Raw genomic sequence first — 20,093 nt, forward strand, 5'->3', positions numbered from 1 at the left:
TTTAATTTTCTCCTAAGATACTCTTACATTTTTGTTTACTTTTCTCCATTCCTATTCCATTAGTGCTTGCTTCGCTGGTGTACGGGTAAATATTTCAGACTGCCTCTTCTTCCTGATCCTACCAGTTGTTTCCCTTGGCCCTGCTTTTGGAAACAGTCGTAAAACTGAAAACCTAGTTTGGAGACAACCTGAGGTGCCTGGCTCATCTGGAGCACAGGACGTGCTGAAATCATGAATTGCATAAGAAAATAAATAGGTAGGTTGGGGAGAGTAGGCATTCCCCAGGTGAGCTGTTGGAGAAAGTGTCTGGAAGGCTCCAGATGTCAGTGGCATTCCTACATGTGTCAGGAAGAAAGGGACAAATACCTGTGGATTGGTGCTGCAGCTGCAGGCAGAACCGTTCACAATTTTTGGAATGTCATATATCATCATTGGCTTGACAGGATTCATCTTTATTTAGACATCACTTGCAGCGTTCACCATTTCTTTAATTAAATGGATTTCAGGCACAGCAATACAATAGCTGAAATTTTCAGCTGCAACTGAGAGTTGGGGGTGGTGCAATGAGGTAGGGGGTTACAGTAAGTAGCACAATCCGCTTGCAGAAGTTGATAGCTTTTACAGATTAATGTTAATAGTGGTTATCCAGCAACAACCAAAACCTTCTTATCTGGGCCGACCTTTGTGTGATCCTGAAAGGTTTACAGGTTAAATACTCACTCACTCATCGTTTATACCACTTTATCCTTTATACAGGGTATACTGTATGGGGCACTCCCTAGATGAGATGCCAATCTATCGCAGAGCACACACATGTACATGCACATTCACACAATATGGGCAATTTTTGGAAATGGCAGTAATGGCAGCCTAATCTGCATGTCCCTGGACTGGGAGAAAAACTGAGCACCCGGAGGAAACCCACCAAGCATGGTGACAACTTGCAAGCTGGATGCACACTAACAAAGCAGGAATCAAACCCAGACCCTAGAGGTGCTAACCACTAAGCCATCAGGCCTACCCGAGGTAATACAAATAAAGAAAAACATGAATTAGGTAATTGCATGTTTTAGAGTTTGCAAAGTCCTTGCTACTGGCACAAACACATTTAGGCATTTGGCAGGCACACCAAACACACCTGCTTGTCTCTACAATGTGCAACAACATCGTATGGTGACAGAACTGTAGTTAGTAGTTTTTTTTCAAATTCTATATGTTGCTTCTGTTTAGTGACCTTATTTAAAAAAAAAAAACTGATTTTTCCCCTTTTCTTTGTAGAATCTATATGCACCTGTTCCAGTAAAAATAACACTAAACACTAAATCAATCATATAAACCCTAATTTATCCCCAATTGCTGGAATTCCTGTTGTTATACATCTTCCTATGTTACTAATCTCCCCTATGGTAAAATGTGTAATGTAACATATCCCATAAATGTGTATACTCTAATCAGCCATTACATTATGACCACCCTCCCATTATTGGGTAGGTCCTCTTTTGCCATCAAAATAGTAATGTGTGTTCTGACACCTGTCTATTACAACCAGCATTGACCTTTTCCTCAACTTGAGCTACAGAAGCTCTTCTATTGGATCGGACTGCACGGGCCAGCCTTTGCTCCCTGTGTGCATTAGTGAGCCCTGGCCACCCATGATCCTGTTGCCAGTTCCCCACTTTTCCTACCCGTGATCACTTTTCAAAGGCAGACCAAGAACTTCCCACTAGAGCTGCAATTTTAGAGTTGCTCTGACCCACTTGTCTAGCTATTACAATTTGGCTTTTCTTAAAGTAGCTACATTTTCAATATCTCATTACAATGATAGCTGGAAATGGGTAGGATATATTAGGCAGCATGTTGATGTGTTGGAAGCCAAAGAAGGGCCATGACAAGGGCCAGATTGTGTCTAGGTCAGAGAACTCCAAAACTGCAGCTCTTGTTAGATGTTGGTGGTCTGCAGTGGTAATGACCTACAGTATCCAAGGAAGAAAGTGAACTGGCAACAGGGTGGCCAAGGCTCGCTGATGCGATGGCTGGCCTGTGTAGTCCGATCCAAAAGAAGTGCTATTTTAGATCAAATTGATGAAAAGGTTAAAGCTGGTTGTGATGGAAAGCACACACTGTGCGTTACGGTTATGGTGCAAACAGGGGATCTACTCAGTATTAGGCAGGTGGTCATAAATTTATTAATCGGTGTATTACTGCTTTATTATATATTATATACACTTCTTTAGACATACAGTACATCTCTGCACATAATGTTTGAATGCTCGCCTGCCTTGAGGCGTTCAATTCCGCCGTATTCCACAAGATGGCGCAGGAATACCAGTTACACAAAACACCTTCTCTCCTATCAGGTATTAATATTTTCTAGTATCTTGTTGTATATCTTTCAGCTACGTTAAACCCACTCAGGTAGTAACGTACGTACTTGTACTTCCATTTTTTATATATACGCCATTTTATAAACAGACGAACAAAACAAAACAAAAACATAAGTAAGTTGTACGTCGTAAGTTACCTATGAAGAAGCTTTGTTTATATTAATATCTGATAGCCTGGCATTTACATAATATACAGTAAAAATGAAAGAATATTGAAGTAGAGACGTGGCATGCGTGCAGGTATGTTTAAATTGTTTACAGTTAAATATTTATTAAAAAAAATCACGTGTATATGAAATAAATCACGTTTTCCATGAAGACACTGCAGACAAAGAGGCGGCTACAGCGGTCGGGCTTTTTAGCTCCTCCCACTAACGCTCTAACTCTCCTGCTATTGGCTGATGCCCGCTGTCGTCGCGCTCTCTATTGGTTTGCTACTTTGTCACCGACTGCAAGTCCATTTTTCCGCAGGGAATGCTGTACTGTACAGCTCATACCAGGACAGCTGATACACGAAGAGTGGGAATATTTCAGGAATTGATGAGCCGCTGTTGGAGCGTATGAAGGTATGTGGAATCAGTTTCCTTGTATTGTTGAAAGTGTCTGAGGAGAAGGGAAAGCAAAAGCGATGAAACATGTGCTTCCTGAGAATAGTTAATAATGATGTTGTTACAGTGCGTACACCTTACACCCTACTGCACTGAAAGATTGATCACAGTTTACATGCATGTTGAAGTTGCATTGTTTTTGCATGATAATCTTACAAGAATTAAATTTATAATAGGTTCTTACAACCGTACTGAATCGTATAACATTAATAATTCTTGATATACAGTTTAACATGGTGGCATGCGCTCTTGAACGCACCCTAAATGTCTTGCTATCTGTGCTATCCTGGTGTATTGTGGTTATTTGAGATATTATTTGAATCATTCATATGCTAATCATTGTGAAATGCGTTTTCAGCTTAACAGGATCTTTGATCCTGAGTATAGGATCTGTTGGATCTATTAGATCTATTGGATCCTACTATGCTGTAAGTTTACTGTTTATTGTTAATGCATGTGTTTAGTAGCCATGACTGTTTGACTGTATTAAAGGATTACAATTAAAGTAACCCAATGAATGATAATTATTTTTAATTAAAAATAATGTGCATCTTCAAAAGATGCACATTTGATTAGGCATGCTGATGGCACACTGTCATGATCTCTCAAGTACAAAAAAAATGCAGTCAGTCTCGTTAGTGTAATTTCAGATTCACTGTTTTATGACCTTCACGTCATACAACAAGTGTTTGTCGACTTTGTAGCTTTGTTTTTTCAGCACTGTAGCCTTGCACCTCCAGGGGCCGGGTTCAAGTGCATGGAGTTCGCATGTTCCTCCCTGTGCTTGCTGGGTTTCCTCATACAGTTCAAACACAAGCAGATTAGGTTAATTGGTGTTCCCAAATTGCCAGTAGTGTGTGTGTGAGTGTGTGTGTGTGTGGATTGCACAGCATACTCTTGCTCTGTATACGGCATAAAGCAGTATAGACAATGACTGAGGTTTTCCACGATTGAGAGCTGAACTTGGATCTACACCTGTACACCTGTTAAAGGTTTTATGTGCCATGATAGAAGGTTGAAAGGTTAAGAGGTCAGATTGCTGTAATACACCGTTTTCTGCAGTGCGGTTGCAGAGAGCGAAACATATAGCGGAAGCCTCATTTATTATTCACTAATCATTCATCTTAACTGTCTGGTCGTGGTTGCAGGGAGCCTGTTCCGGGAAGACTGATTGCACCATGAATGGGACACCAGTTCATCACAGGGCAACAAAGCACCCACATATCCTCACGCTCATTCACACCCTGGGGCAATTTCACATAGATAATCTACTTACTGTACTGTGTTTCTGGATGCTAGGACGAAATCAGAGACACAGGAGAAAACTTATACATAACAGTCATTAAACCAGGTGCAGAAACAAGTCTTTGCAGCCTAAATGGCAGTAATGGGAGGAATGCCGGTCTCAGATCAGGTTAATAAGCAGGTGCTTTATGGCTGTTTATATGACTCTAAAATGTTGTTGTTGTTATGCTTTGTTAATATTTGATACAGTACGTCTATAAGGAAATCAATTCCTAAAATTCCTGTAACACCCAAGCGTACATCCTGTGTGTTAGATCTCATAGTCATAGGTTATTTCATGTGCCTTATCTGGATTGGGCTGTAATAATATTTTACACACAATTATTTGTACGGGTTCAAAAAGAATATATAACTTTAAGCAGATTCAAATGTACTTATTTAGTTTATTTATGAATAAGACAGGTTGGCACGGTGAAATAGTGGTTAGCACTCTGGCCTCACACCTTGGGTCTGCGTGTGTGGAGTTTGCATGTTTACAGTAGTTCAAAGACATGCAGAATAGGCCAACTGGTGTTCCTAAATTGCCTCTGTGTCCATGGCTGTAGTCCCATGTCCAGGGTGAACCCCTGCCCCAAGTCTCCTGGGATAAGCTGAAGGCCCCTGGGCCCTGTACAAGATTAGATGTACATTTTCACAACCGTGATAGGACCTCCGGTTAACATTTAAAACTACAGGCAATTTGGGAACACCAATTAGCCTGATCTGTCTTTGAAACAATGCCTTTGGACTGTGGGAGGAAACTGGAGCACATGCAGGAAACCAACCAAGCATGGGAAGAACGTTCAAACTGCATGCACACAGACCCTGAGGTGGGAACTGAACCCTGGAGGTGCAAGGGGACATTGCTTACCACTATTTCGCCATGTTGCCAGAATTAGGTTAAGGGATTTAAATCTATTTTTAAAATAGGTGCATTTTCACTATACCATTTTTGTCTGCATAATCTCCATCTGAATAGACTTCTATTATTTGCCCTGTTGATGTATGTGATGCATTTTTAGCATCTATTCAGGAAATTGACGCATGGTTCTACTACCTGGCTTCTTATTAGTATATAAGTAGCAAGAAGAAGCTTGTGGTTTGTGGTTTAATATAACACCTTCTGGCGTGCATGCTCCTCCTCATAAAGGTCGTTTATAGCACTTTTATTTAGCACTATCATTTCCGGCATAGAAAATGGATTAACAGGGAATTTCAGTTCAAAGAAAAAGGGGATGTGGTGGAACAGCAGTCAAATTGTGAGTTTTAAAGCATCTCAGAATAGCTGGCATGTGGCTGAGTATCGGCAGTGAAACCAAAAAACGCTCTGTGCTGAAGCCACAATGTTGAGAGGGATGTGATTCATTCAATAATACTTATGCTCTGCAGACTTGACCCAAAACATCCAGATGGATATTTGAAACATAACCCATACCTTGTTGAATGAGTGATTGATAAAAATGCCATCGTTCTTTGGGTGATTAAGTTACAGGATTGCCACAGGACCATCTGAGGCTTACATTTAACGTACTTTCTGACACGGCGATCACATTTTTCTCCAGGCTTATGATCAGCACTAGCACTTGAATCCGGGCCTTCCACAAGGCAGGTGGAACCACCACTGCCCCTGGACTAGTACTGTATATACACATAACACATCAAAATGTAGTACTTAACCACCTAATCTTTTTCAGAAATTTTTTATTTCTTTAAAGTTACTGTTACAAAGTTAGTGTGTGGGACCTCCACACAACTGCAGTGGTTAGTTCCTGTTATCACTTCTCTTATATTAGCTATAAACAGTTGTTCCCTTTCCAGCCTCCACCTTTTCCTTTCACTTGAAGTTGATAAGACAAAAAAATAAAAAATGCCACTTCGTTTCAAGTCAGGAAACCAGAGAGGTTTTTTAAATGTGTTAAATCCATTTATTAATGCTACAGTAGATCTCACAAAAAGCTACACAGAGTCAGGTTTCGATTCTCGCCTCAGGTCTGCGTGCATGGAGTTTGCATGTTCCCCCATGCTTGGTGAGTTTCCTCCGGGTGCTCCAGTTTCCTCCCACAGTCCAAAGACATTTTTTTAGACAGAATGTGTATGGGGTTGTGGCCCGTGATGGATTGGCACATAATCTAGGTTGTAAGTCACATAGAATAGGCTATACAGACTTATATGACCCTATGATCTTCATGACTCAACAAGATATTCAAAACATTCCTTTGAGATTGCACTTCAGGTGCACTTCACTGCTGTGAATCTTTCAGGTCTAGTGACCATGAAGGCCACTGAAAAACAACAAATTCATTGTCAGGTTCATAGAAATCTGTTTGAAAAGACTTTTGTTTTGTGACAAGGTACATCATCATGCTGGAATGGTCGATTTTGGTCATGAAGGGACGCACATGCTTAGTAACTACTCAAATAGGCTTTGTCTTTCAAGCAGTCGGCGATTGGAATTCAAAAGCCCAAAGCGTGCCAAGAAGGACATTCCCCACATGATTACACCACCTCCACCAGACTGGTCTGTTGACACATAGCAGGATGAGTCCATGGCTTCATGCTGTTAGTGCCAAGTTCCAATCCTGCCATCTGTGTGCCTCAGCAGAACTTCGGATTCTTCACATCAGGCTGTTTTTCCAGTCTAGTTTTGGTGAGCTTTTCCCAGTGCTGCTTTTCTGTTCTTGGCTGACAGATGTGGAATTCGACTTAAGGTTTGACCTTTTGTGCATTCTGAGATGCTTTTCTGCTTATCACAGTTGTACAAAATGTCTGGCTCCAACAATCATTCCATGTTTAAAATCACCAAGATCACGTTTCCCCATTCTGAACGTCGATCTCTACCGGGAAACCGGAGAAACCAGGAGAAAACACTGTGAGCTTAAATAGAGCATATGAAAATCCACTCAGGGTCAGGCTAATGTGAAATGACATTTTTGGTACATTGTCTACCTGTAATTGCTGTATTGAGTAAAAGGAGCAGTTGGATTCCTCTGTCATAGCAGAGACGCTCAGTTTTGACTGATCACCTGGCTGTGCAACACTTTTTAACAACTGTTGTGCCCTCAGGGAGGAACTGACTTTTTACCATGCAGGCCTACAGTAAACTTTAGAGGAATGCCATCATTTCTTTCTCAGGCTTTTGCTAACTTGTTTACAACATCTAAAAATGCTGCATATGCATCATAGTGTTTTTCTTTTTTTTCTTTTTTTTTTTTTTTTGGCATAGCCGCCCCAGTCTTTAAATAGTCATTGAATAAGATGTATAAAAAGGAAAGTTCTAAATTGTGTGTGTGTGTGTGTGTGTGTGTGTGTGTGTGTGTGTACAGTATGTGTGTTTGTGTGAGAGGGAGAGAGAGAGGCTGTAGTGGTGATGTGGAAGTAATGATGTGTTGTGGTTAGTGGTTTGATCATGAAATGGAAAGCAGATCTCAGTCTAAGTGTTGCAGTGAACTTTTTCACCATCTTTTTTATTCTTATAATCATTAAAATTAATGTTTGAGATTTTCTGTGATTTTTTGAATCTGTGCATTCTTGCATGAATTGTGTACCACTTGTACCCCAAAGTTCTTAGGCAATGATATTATTTCAGTAAACATAATATTCTAAAGCAAATAAGAAATGCAATAAAGGAGGGAAAGCGCTGTGATTTTTTCATTATTACTTTTGGTAACTATGGTTTTATTGTAAATAGTTTGTCATGTCAGTGTGTTCGGTTGACTGACTACTCTTTTAAGCTGTTTGCTTATAGATATGAGCAGGGACGCCTAACACACACTCACACCCCTGATAGTGTTTACACATGGGATAATTCTACAGTGCATTTTACAAAATAGAATATTGTGCAAAATTTACATTATGATTATGTACATTATTAGTATTGTTGGTGTAATTTAATTTTAAAAAGCGAAACTCATAAATTCTATATTCAAGTGAAATATTTCAAGTTTTTAAATTTTTTTATATTTTATTTTTACATTTTTTTATTATTTCAATACTTTTTTGTTTTAATTTTGATGATTACAGCTTATAGGTCATGAAAATCAAGCATCCAGTATCTCATAATATTAGAATATTTTCTAAGCTTAATCAAAAGAGTATGTTTATTTATGCACTTGATCCTCAGTCGAGACTCTTTTAGTACGAATAATTGCCTCAATACGTCATAGTGTAGTGGAGATCAGCCTCTGGCACTGCTGAAGTGTAATAACCTGCCAAGACCAGGTTGCTTTGATAACAGCCTTCAGCTCATCTCTCAGGTGGTTGGATTAGGTGTTTCTTATCTTCCTTTTGACAATACTCTATAGATTCCTATAGGGTCCAGGTGAGGCTAATGGGCTAGCCAATTATGCATAATAATACCATGGTCAGCGAACCAGTTAGTGCTACAGTAGTTTTGGCACTATGGGCAAGTGCTAACGCCTGCTGGGAAAGAAATGGGCATCTTTACAAAGCTTGTCGATAGACGGAAGCATGAAGTGCTCTAAAATATCCTGGTAGACGGCTACATTGACTTTGGACCAACACCAGCAGATTACACCACACCCTAAATCATCACTGACTGTGGAACCTTAACATTGGACTTCAAGCAGCTTGGATTCTGAGTCTCTCAATTCTTTCTCCAGACTTTGGGAGACTGATTTCCAAAAATGCAAAATTTACTTGCTTATAAAAAAAAAGACTTTGGACCACCAAGCAACGGTCCAGTCCTTTTTAACCTTAGCCCAGGTAAGAGACTTCTGATATTGTCTCTTGCTCAGTGGAGACTTGATACTAGGAAGTATCTAAACTAAACCACTAACCCTAACATAAGAGATACTGTACAACAACGGGCACATTAGAATCCATATGACTTTTGTGCATGCCTAGGCTTACGTCAGTCAGCTTTAAGCGTTGATTTTATAGCATCACCAGCAATAGCTTTAGCTAAAACAGCTAAAGCATGGTATCAGAGTTTTTTCTTTCTTCTGGACCACAACACTTACAGTTGACTAACTGCTTGTCATCCTCTAGAGTAACATCCCAAGCATACATTTGCTGAAATTGCATCTATTGTTTAAAATGAATGAGTGAGCCCACAAACTAACCTCTTTTTAACCTTGATGGCGAGCGGGGACATATCGATGTGTGCATGCATGCCGTTTCAGAGGACAGACACGTCCACATTAGAGTCAAATCAAAGTCACTTATAATTATGAATGTGAGCAGTCATGGCATGCAAATCCGATCTGACCCGATCTGTTTTTTTTATACAGCCTGTGGTCCTTGGAGAAGGCGGTTACCTGAAATTAAATTTTTATTTCAGATTTGTCAGTCCATGTTAGACCTCATTGAGACAGTCTCAGATCAGTTGTCCATGCGACCTCGAGTGAAGTGGTTCGTCGGTTAACTACTGTATACAACTGAAACAAATGTGCATTTTCAATTGTAGTCCGCACCCGTAAGTGTGATTTCCTGTGAGAGCTGGAGATCTCCGAACGAACCATGTTAAGAGGGAAAACAGATCAGTGTTCAACTCCAAGGGAATAAGCACTGCACTTTAAGAATAAAATTTGTGGATTTACAGAACCGGATTCCATTGTAACCGTTTTTACGAGCGCTCGTAACTCAGACGTCGAAACAGAAACAATGTTAAAAGTTATGTCTTTTAAGAGACCGGTCTGGCAGGGTGATTAAACAGGACATGATTAAAAAAAATACCCTTAAAGCCCTTTGTGTTATTAACTTGTCTCTAGAGTTATGTCTCATTGTCTATGGAATTCACCCGAACACCAAAAGAGCCTTGGAAAAACGGTCTGTTTGAAAATGAAACAAACTTACACACATGGAGAACTTGTGCGTGTGTGTGTGAGTGTGAGCGTGTTAATAGAATCGGGACATGATGTCATCATACAGTGGAAATTCTGGAGAGTTTTGTACTGTCCCTGCATATCTGAGTCAACATGACTCATTATTAGTGAGGAAAACTGCAAGGCGTACTGGAAGGAATCCAGATGTTATCATTACATCGAGTGTTTGTTTAGGCTGACCGGTGCAGAGGCGATGATGCAAGGCAGAGTCAGGAGTCTAGACGCGTAAAAGCTGTGGGCTCAGTTTTAAGGGATTGAATACGCACTACAGTATGTACCAGACATGTAGTCTTCCTGAGAGTCAGACCGGTATAACACTTGGAATTCCCCATGTACTGTTGTTCTATGGAGCTTTTGTGGATCTGATGTTTGCCTTTGCCATAATGTCACACAAGGGCCTAGGTCATGGCCTGGTGCGTGTACAGTATGAGAAAAGGGATTTGTGCCGACAGGCCGAGACCATCATCGCTTACTCCACTCCCCTGTGTTTTTCTAAGCCGCAGTAAGGTCACATGGTCATTACGGAGTCGTCATAAATGCACAGCTGTAGAACTGCAGAAAGGCAGGAGAAGTAGCATTTGGCACATGAGCTCTCCGTGTCTCATAATAAGCATTTAGAGATGGGAAATGAGTAGCTTTTAAGTCTGAGACGTCTTTTGGTCAGATGTGGCCTCTGCCATTGCCAGCAAAATTCTCTTACTCACTCACTCATCGTCTATACCGCTTTATACTACAGGTTTGCCTGTGGGCTGGACCCAACACTGGTGCCAATTCAACGCAGGGCACAGTCAGACAAATGTAAAGAAAAACTCGAACAAAGTGAGAAAACAAAAATAACAAATTAATAAGGATCAAGCTTGGCTTTAATCTGATCAGTATTATAACAGGATCAACTTTTCGAATACAGAATACACACTTTCCATTAACAACTGCATTTAAGTGTTTTATATCAGTTTTAAACACCAGTGTTTGTGTTTGTGCATGTATAATCATGATGTTAGGATGAAAAAAATTACTTTTTAGTAATTCTAATGTTTTTGTTTTAGTTCTTTCGATTACGATTAGTGTTAGGTATAGGCATAGCAGTAGTTGAGATCTGTGCGGTGCGCAAGTATGTGTTTGAGGGTTTGCATGTTTCTTTTGTTTTTTTTTTTTGTTAAAATTTTAACCGATCCTACAATTGCACTCAAACAGTTAGTTACTATTTACGAAATGATAAACAAATGAGGAAAAAAAAGGAAGTGCTCTAGTAAACATATTTCCATGCAACTGACAGCAAAGCTCTTTGGTAATGTTAATTTGGCAACGTTACAGATGTTGGGACAACGTTGGCATTAGGTTAGAATTACTTTGATGAAATGATGTCAGAACAACATCGACTACATGGTGATGGGATACCTTGAACGAACGCCTCTAATATGATGAGATAGAAATTAGGGATGCACCGAAATGAAAATTCTGGGCCGAAAACGAAAACGAAATTTTTGGATGCACTTGGCCGAAAACCGATACCGAAACCGAAAATGGCTTCATTAAAAAACATGTTTAAAATATTTTCTTTTTGTTTGTATTAAAAAAATGTTGCATATTGTCCCCATCTGAAATTTTGAAGGCTTCCAAACCGCTGACATACTCCGTGTTTGATGCGTAATGACAGCGCGAACGAGACGGGAGAATGGGAGAGGCGTGGCGACAATTTTGGCTTTTTTTTAGGCGCTTTCTTACGTTTCGGCCGAAACCGATAATGCTATTTCGGCCGAAAATTTTCGGCGGCCGAAATTTCGGTGCATCCCTAATAGAAATGACTTTAAAACAATATTAATGCAAAAACTATTGGACTGAACAGGATTTGAACTCATTTTAAATGCAAACGCTTAGGGTCTGAGATCTTTTCTGACGTGATGCAGTTCGATACAGTTTGCGTTGTGGAAACACAATGTTATGCTACAGTAATTTGGATTGCAAATGAAGATGCACCTCACGGTAATATTTGCGAAAGATATGTGGTGCCCGTCCCAACCTCTGATTGGAATTTTAAAAGCGTTAGAAAGTTAAGCAATCATGGACGTGGCCGGATGGATGCAAATTGGCATACATACTCAGAATAACAAAAATATTCTTTTGAGGTTGTTTTTGATTTGTTATCTCAGGATCATTTGATTAAAGACATTCTAACTGGAAAGACGACATCATTGCAACAATGAACGCCATCGCAACATTGTTACTGCTTTTGTACAACGGTCTGTTTTACAACATTAGGGTTCCTGATCTTCATTATCATGCACAAACTTGATACGAAATTCAAATCATCTCAATCATTTTGGATCATGAGCTGTTATTATTATTATTATTATTAGTTTGTAGTGTTTTATTTTAACATATAAAGTTTGAAACTCCATATCACTCAGCACTAATTGAAATCTTGCTTACATTTATGTTATAATATATCTGTTATATTTCATGTGTGTGCTGCAGCCCAGCAGGATGGACGTCGAGACTTTGAGTAAAGCAGAGCTGCTAATGCTCCTGAGCATCCTGGAGGGAGAGCTGGAGGCGCAGGACCTCGTCATACACACTCTCAGGGTAAGGAGTGCAAAAACAGACACGCACACACTCGAGATAAACAAATGCATTCAAACCTCACCTGTGTCAAATATGCAGATACACTGGCAGCAGCTGGGAGTCTGAAAGTAATTCCTAGTGTTTTTGAGTTTGATGAATGTTCTGTAATAGCAGCCAGCGGCAAAGTTTATATAATGCACTGTACTGTACAGTATCTAATATATTGTAGTTTCTGTAAAAAAAAAAAAAAGCTCATATAGTGACTTGCTCTCCCAATAAACATCTGTAATAGTTGATATAGGCTGAAAGGTTGATTAAAATGGTTGAAGTATTTAATCAGTATATAAATGGGGTTTAGGAAAGAGTCTCCAGTGTTAGTGCTTCAATAGGGCTTTTTCACATTAGGTCTCCAGCAACACTTCACCCCAAAGTCTGGTTCATTTTAATCAGTGAGGACACAATCAGGAACAGTGCCTGCTTTAAAAGGAACGATACAGTGTACTCGGGCACGAATCGAATCATATATGGAAGCAATCGTACCTGAGAAGGGAAGACGATTGCTGTTGGATGTGACGTCATCAGTGCCATCTCTCTTACCGGAAATTGCCATGTGTGCATAGCTTGTGCCAATCCCATCCTTTGACCTACACAGCCATAGCTGTTAAAGTAGGAAGGGACTTTTTTTTTTACAGAAATATCAATAATATTAGGCATAGCGTGAAAGTTAACTTCCTTGTTTTTTTCAATGGTGGCTCACAGACCAAGTACTGTCACCTGCCTTATCAGAGGGGGAAAATATGGAAGTGTACCCGAGAACGGAGCACAAAAACCCATGTGAATGCTGGCCAGCGGGGGAGCAATCTGTACAAATTAAAGTGAATAAAAAAGTGAAAATGCTCTTACCCTCATGAGAAAGTCATCAGAATAAAGGGCTTTACAGTTTCCTGGAAAACACAACAAGCTGCATGAGAAAAAAAAGAGAAGCTGGTGGGAGAACAGGCTGTAAAATAAAGGATTACAGAAACTTTGGATTCTCATGATTCTCATGCCCCACAGTATTACATTGTAAATGGATAAAGTTTTATAACATGTCATTCGTTGTTAAAATGAAAGGACAACATTGGCTATAATGTGGTATAAGGACCGTAAAGCATATTATTAGAAAGTAAATCAACTTTAAGGTCGTGCTTCATCTCAAGAATGATTTTTTTAATTTTCCTGTTTCTTTACTTTTTGTATTATTCGATTATATCAGCTCTGTGCTGTTTCAATATTAAACCTCGACAACTGTCTACGCAGGTCTGTACGCTCGTCTCTGAGAATATTACTAGCGCAGAGCTATGATACGCCTGTATTTAGAAGGAAATATGCTCTGTGTGTGTGTGTGTGTGTGTGTGTGTGTGTGTGTGTGTGTTTGTTGCTGAGGAAATCAGCAGATCAGAGAACAATAGCAAGCAGTGCTATTCCTGTAAATGACACACACTCACTCAGCGTAGGAAATCAGCATCAGCCCTGCTCGGCGTCTGTTCAGTGCTCTGTAGCAGGCGGCTAGCACCTTTGCAACCATGTGTGTTAGCTCATACTGTACAGTAGCTCGTACACACACACACACCCACACACTAAGTGACATATCGTGTCAAAACAAACGCTGATTTCTAAAAGCTGGAGCTGCTGATTTGTGTTTCACACCTAGCAATTTTTCTCACACGGTTGTGATGGGTTAACAGGTTTTTTTTTTGTTTTGTTCTCGTATGCATCATGCACATGCTTATTACCATTTTTTAACTTAACTTATCTATGACCATTTAAGCATGAAGGTTTTTGCCTCACACTAATTCTCCATGTCTCTACTCCATTTGATGTTTCATCATGCAGAGAATGTAAATCACAGCTGCTTAATTGAATAAAACTAGACAGGGAGAATTGCACTTTTAGCGTACTGTAACGTACTGTAAGTGTGTGTGGTTAAGACTGTTTGTACGTGGTACAGCAGGAGGGTGAAGCCAGTGATAATGACAGAGCAGGATACACAGAGATCAGAGCGGGCCTCATTAGGGTTTTATGCCCGTAGCACCCCCTCCTGCATGTTTTACGGCTGCCTGTGTATCAAAGCAGAGGGCATGCTGGGATTCTGGCAACCCCCGCGGACATGCTCGGGAAAGGAGACTCCAGGATAGCAGTTCTAAACAATGCAGGTCTATTATATCTTGGACTGCACTACTGATGTTTATACAGCTATACAGCGATACCTCGGCATACAAATTGAATAGGTGAAATTTCATATTGTGGTACACATTTTCCCATAGGAAATAATTGAAATGCAGATAATCCGTTCCAACCAACCAAAAAATATTTTACATATATATATATATATATATATATATATATATTTATTATTTTTTTTTTTATTTATTTATTTTTTAACAAATGATTAAAACATTTTAAGAAGACATTTAAATTAAGTCAAATATAAAATACATAGACAATAAACCTCAATAACCTGTGTTCCTTAAGACCCATGGTACTATGGTGCTAAATCATACACAAAATGCATAATGCAAATTTTTTTTTAATATTTATTTTATTTTATATTTGCACAGTATAAAATATATATATACAGTACTGTGCAAAAGTCAAAAAGGCACCATATTATATGCTGTACAAATTCTGTTATATATGTTTATCATGTCTGCATAATTATGTAAAAACATTACAGGAGAATATATGCATGACTGTAAAAGAAAAAACGATATAGTACAAGACAGCCCAGTTTTCACATGGAAACAAAAAACCTAATGTACGCTTATGGGATTTGCATAAAAATAGAAAGGAGTGAGTGTGACAAAGTTACCAGAAGAGCTCATATTCTCCAGCAAGCTCAGTAAAACAGCTGTTAATACAGTAGTACTCAGCAAAAGTGTTGGGCACATACAAAAATATGCAAAAGATAAACTTTTAGTTTATCTAGTGTATATATAAAAATTTAGGTCATTTTTAATGTTAATTTTAGTAGCTTAAGGGCGAAAATCCACAAGGCAGGACTGTATTAGATTTATTATTATTATTATTATTATTATAGTAGGACATCAGTAACGACACCAAGACAAACAAGAGAAAGACAAGGCACGTCCCAAACTAAACAAAAGCATCGACAAACAATGCCATAAAAGAACACGACAGGCACTTCCTCTTTCCAGTGTTTTTTTGTTTTTGTTTTTTTACAATCCCAGTGGTGTACTTGCAATATACTAACCACTAAATAAGGCGAAACCCAGCATCCCAATAAGCGGCTATTGTACAGGCATTGGTGGTCTCATTACTTTTGAATGCCTTACCCAGGCAACACGGAAGACTGGCAGGACAATAAGACAGGAGACGCACACCAAGTGAAACAGGTCCAGCACACAACCAAACGTGTTCTCAAATTTTAGTCTTCGGGGCCCCTTTTTGTGGATAGTGTGTGTCAAAGATATCTGTTAGCTAATATCATTTGGTACAATAGGATTTAGTATTGCACCAAAACCCCTTTAGCTATGAGGAATTCGAGGACCCACACCCACACTGAATCAGATGAAGATGCCAAACCCTCATTCAACTGGACTAGCAGACATAAAGGACACACCTTTGTTACTGGGATCAACAAACCAGAAAGGCCATGACCTTATTAGCAGAATTAACTTACATAAAAACCACACCTGCATTACAGGGAATAACAGGCACAGATGAAAAGAACACTTCTTTACTAAAACTAACAGGAAGGCCAATCGTACAAGGACTTAACAGGTATCAAGGCCACACCTCTGTCACTGGGACTAACAAACATAGGGACCATTCATCTGTCAGTGCGACTGAGAGGCATGAAGGCCATACCTGCAGGCGTCACACTTCTTGACAGAAATACTGTATGTTATGATGTAATATGTTATCAGTGGACAGTATTCCCATGGCTTTAAAACCAATTGGTTTTCATTTTTACAAATGGTGGTATCTGCACCCCTACATTCAACCCTCCTTTTTTAACCAGGCTTGGGACATACCATGTAGACACATTTACACACAATTTAGAAATGCCAACCAGCCTAGCCTGCATGTCTTTGGACTGTGTGAGGAAACTGGAGGAAACTCACCAAGCATGCCAATTTTACACACAGATCTGTGGCGGGACTTGATCCCCTGACCCTGGAGGTGCAAGGCTACTGTGATAGCCACTACAAAAAAGAGGTTATAGCAATTAAATGCATTTATATGGAGTGGTGGCTCAGGAGGGTGGCACAGTGGTGTAGTGGTTAGCCTTCAGGACCACCTTTAGGGTCCGGGTTCGATTCCCGGGCCAGGTTCGATTCCTGTCTCTGTGTGCAGGGAGTTTGCATGTTCGCCCCATGCTTGGTGGGTTTCCTCCGGGTACTTCGGTTTCCTCCCACAGTCCAAAGACATGCAGATTAGGCTAATTGGTGTTCCCAAATTGCCCGTAGTGTGTGAATGAGTGTGTGTCCTCTGCGATGGATTGGCTCTCTCTCCAGGGTGTACCCTGCTAGCTTCCTGGGATAGGCTCCAGGTCCCCGCGACCCTGAATACAGGATAAAGCGGTATAGAAGGTGAGTAAGTGGTGGCTTAGGTGGCTAAGGCTCTAGGTTGATGGTCTTCAGGATCTGAGCATCCAGGATCGAGCCACTCAGTGTCTACCCAGTCCCAAGCCCGGATAAAATGAGAGCATTGTGTACAACATGTGCCAAATTTGTGTGAGGTTTTGATGGTCCGTTTGACAGGAACAACCAAAAAAACGTTTTTTAAATAGAATGTACTGTATTTATACAAGTTCTAAAGATAACATATATATATATATATTTATATCTATTTAAATTTGAAATGATAATCAGAGGTCACTGCAGCTGAATTCCGGCAAACAAACAAAAAAGAGAATTTGGGTTTTCCTGACTTCCTGGCACTTCTAATTTAAGCATAGATATATTTTCTCAAATGGTGGAGAAAAAGAGTTTAGAAGTAGATGGAGGTCAGTGTTTAGATTTTTGGAAAGCCCATGTTTATGGGAAAAAAGAAAAAAAAACTCATGAGTCTGTTCAGAGCTGTTGTGTAACTACTGTAGAAGTGACTGTATGGCCTAATTATTTCCTTTTTTATGATTCAGGGTAACAAGGTTTGACCTTTGGTTAAGAGTAATTCAAAATACTGTACAAACGCATTAGTACGTATATGACTATATGGTGTATAAGTGTGTGTGTACAGTATAGTGATAGACTCATAAAGAAGTGCAAAGGCTGAATCATATAGTACTGATACCACATGAAATACTGAAACCGAAACCCTGTGGCTCAGTCCACGCTGGTCATTATTAACGTCCGTGTTCTTGTATTAAAGCATTAGGGTATTAGTAATATTGTGTTACGGTGTTCGCTCACAGAGAAAAGCTCCGTGCTTTTTCTTAAGGCCTATTTAGAAAGGAAACACTATCCCGGCAAGAGTTCACATTTCGTTGTAGAAAGCCTCGCAGCGTGCACGCAGGTCCACCCACTGAAGACATGTGTCTGCCCAGAAACATGAGTTGAGAGAGATGTGTGACTGATGTGTGAAAACGAGCATGCCGGAGCGGACGATTATACGCAGCTCTTCTGTAATCTGAGCCTGTGAGATGGATAGTAATAACAAAATGATTAACTCTACTTGTTCCAAAACTTGAATGTTCACACCCTTCGATCATACAGGTTAGGTTGTGATTAGTGCTAATGGTACAGTAGATGTTTACTGGTGTTGCTGTTTTTAACATGCAGCTAGGTAAGTGATTGGCACTAGAGAAACACTGGGCCTGTGTGCTGAGTTTATTATCAATCTAGAGGGAGTAGAGGGAGTTGTCTTTAGGCCCCCGGTCACAATGCACCAATGCTGTTTCCTCGACACACACACATACACATGCACACAAGCGTGTGTTATTCACTGGGGTTTTCTTTTTTGCCTAGAGGCTGTACTTTTCTTTCTCCCCTTCTTTCTTTCTTTCTTTTTTTTTTTTTTTTAACCACCCTGCCGGAGCAAGCAGTGCATTTGTGTGTATGTGAGAGTTAGATTACTGTGTTTTATTGTCTGACTCAGGCCTAAAAGGCCACTTTACACAGTAGAGACATTGAGAAAGCATGAATGCTTCGGAGACTTCCAGCCCCTGATGGAGCTCTGGATGTGTGTTTGCGCTCGAGTGTGTAACAGTGTCTGTGTCTTATGGGCTCATGCTGGATCTATGCTCTCTTCTGTTTCCTGTTAGGCATGGTTTCCTGCCCTCCCAGTGTGCCATTCTGGGAATTTGTTTGTGTGTTTTTAGCAAGGAGATACAGATAGTGTGTGTATGTGTGACCTGACCGGAATGCTACAGATTTCCTAACTAATCAGATTAAAATTTTACAGTACTATAGATCTCATACAGGCTGAGGTTGATATACATGTGTGATGTGATGTGGTCATTTTCAACATCAGTACATCAAGTGGTGGTGTTGTTTTTTTAACCTTAGCAGTTCGATTATGATGATGATTATTATTGTTATTATCATTATCATTACTATAATTAATATTTTAATTAAAGATTGACACGTCATACCTTGTCCATACTTATTTATATTTTAATTGTCCAGGAAACAAGCTGCGGTTCTCACTTGTTATAGTGATGTAACTATGATTTGCAATCAAACCTCATCTCAAAATGCCAAATAAATGCCTCGTCATAGAAAACCTCCTCATATCAATGATTACTTCCAGTATAAAATCTGTTTCTGTGAAGCATGCGCATAAGTCCTTAGAAATAATAATAATCATAAATATATATATATATATATATATATATATATAATCTAGTGGACACCTGAAACCCAAACTCTTTTATTATCCGGTTAATACTTTTCCACTGTGTTGCCCTAAAAGGTCTGGAATCCTGGGAGTCAAGTAGATCGAGCCAACAGCTTGTGTTCCTGCTGCAGTTAGAAACCTGAAATGGGATAAACCACATCCGAACAAATAAGTTGTTTACATCAGCGTGACTCATTCGTCGTTTCTTTATCCCGGACGTCGATTTCAGACCTGTCCTTCGAGATATTGCCTTTAAAGATCCCCTTAAAAGGAAAGCTAAGAGTCCAGTTGGGTGAAAGAAAGTAACTAGTTTGTGCCTCGTATTGGTATTGGAAGTGTTTCGGTCCACTATTTGCGGCAGGAGACAGGAAGAAGGAGAGAGAGAGAGAGAATGTGTGAGAGAGAGAGCGATCAAAAGGAGATAAATACAGGAAGAGGGAAACATTTACTTAGCTCCATGTTTGGTCATTGGTCATGGTTATATTGTATCGTTCTCTGTGGCTCTTGGCGTGGCACACCCTGAGAGCAGAATGGGGCATTTCTTAGTGCTGAAAGACCTGGAATGCAAG

At 39.8% G+C, this 20,093-nt stretch overlaps 1 protein-coding gene across 1 annotated transcript in view; it reads left to right on the top strand.

The window, feature by feature from the left end:
• The first annotated feature begins 2,825 nt into the window (after window positions 1-2,825).
• The window catches only part of cttnbp2nlb (CTTNBP2 N-terminal like b), a 49,068-nt gene continuing 31,800 nt past the window's right edge, over window positions 2,826-20,093 (top strand). Inside the window, exons 1-2 of the mRNA XM_053503208.1 lie at window positions 2,826-2,950; window positions 12,595-12,702. Of these exons, the coding sequence (XP_053359183.1) occupies window positions 2,945-2,950; window positions 12,595-12,702 (114 nt within the window). The 5' untranslated portion in view covers window positions 2,826-2,944. The remainder of the gene's footprint in view (window positions 2,951-12,594; window positions 12,703-20,093) is intronic.

Source organism: Clarias gariepinus, chromosome 9 (genome assembly GCF_024256425.1).
Source record: "Clarias gariepinus isolate MV-2021 ecotype Netherlands chromosome 9, CGAR_prim_01v2, whole genome shotgun sequence".
Taxonomy (NCBI): domain Eukaryota; kingdom Metazoa; phylum Chordata; class Actinopteri; order Siluriformes; family Clariidae; genus Clarias; species Clarias gariepinus.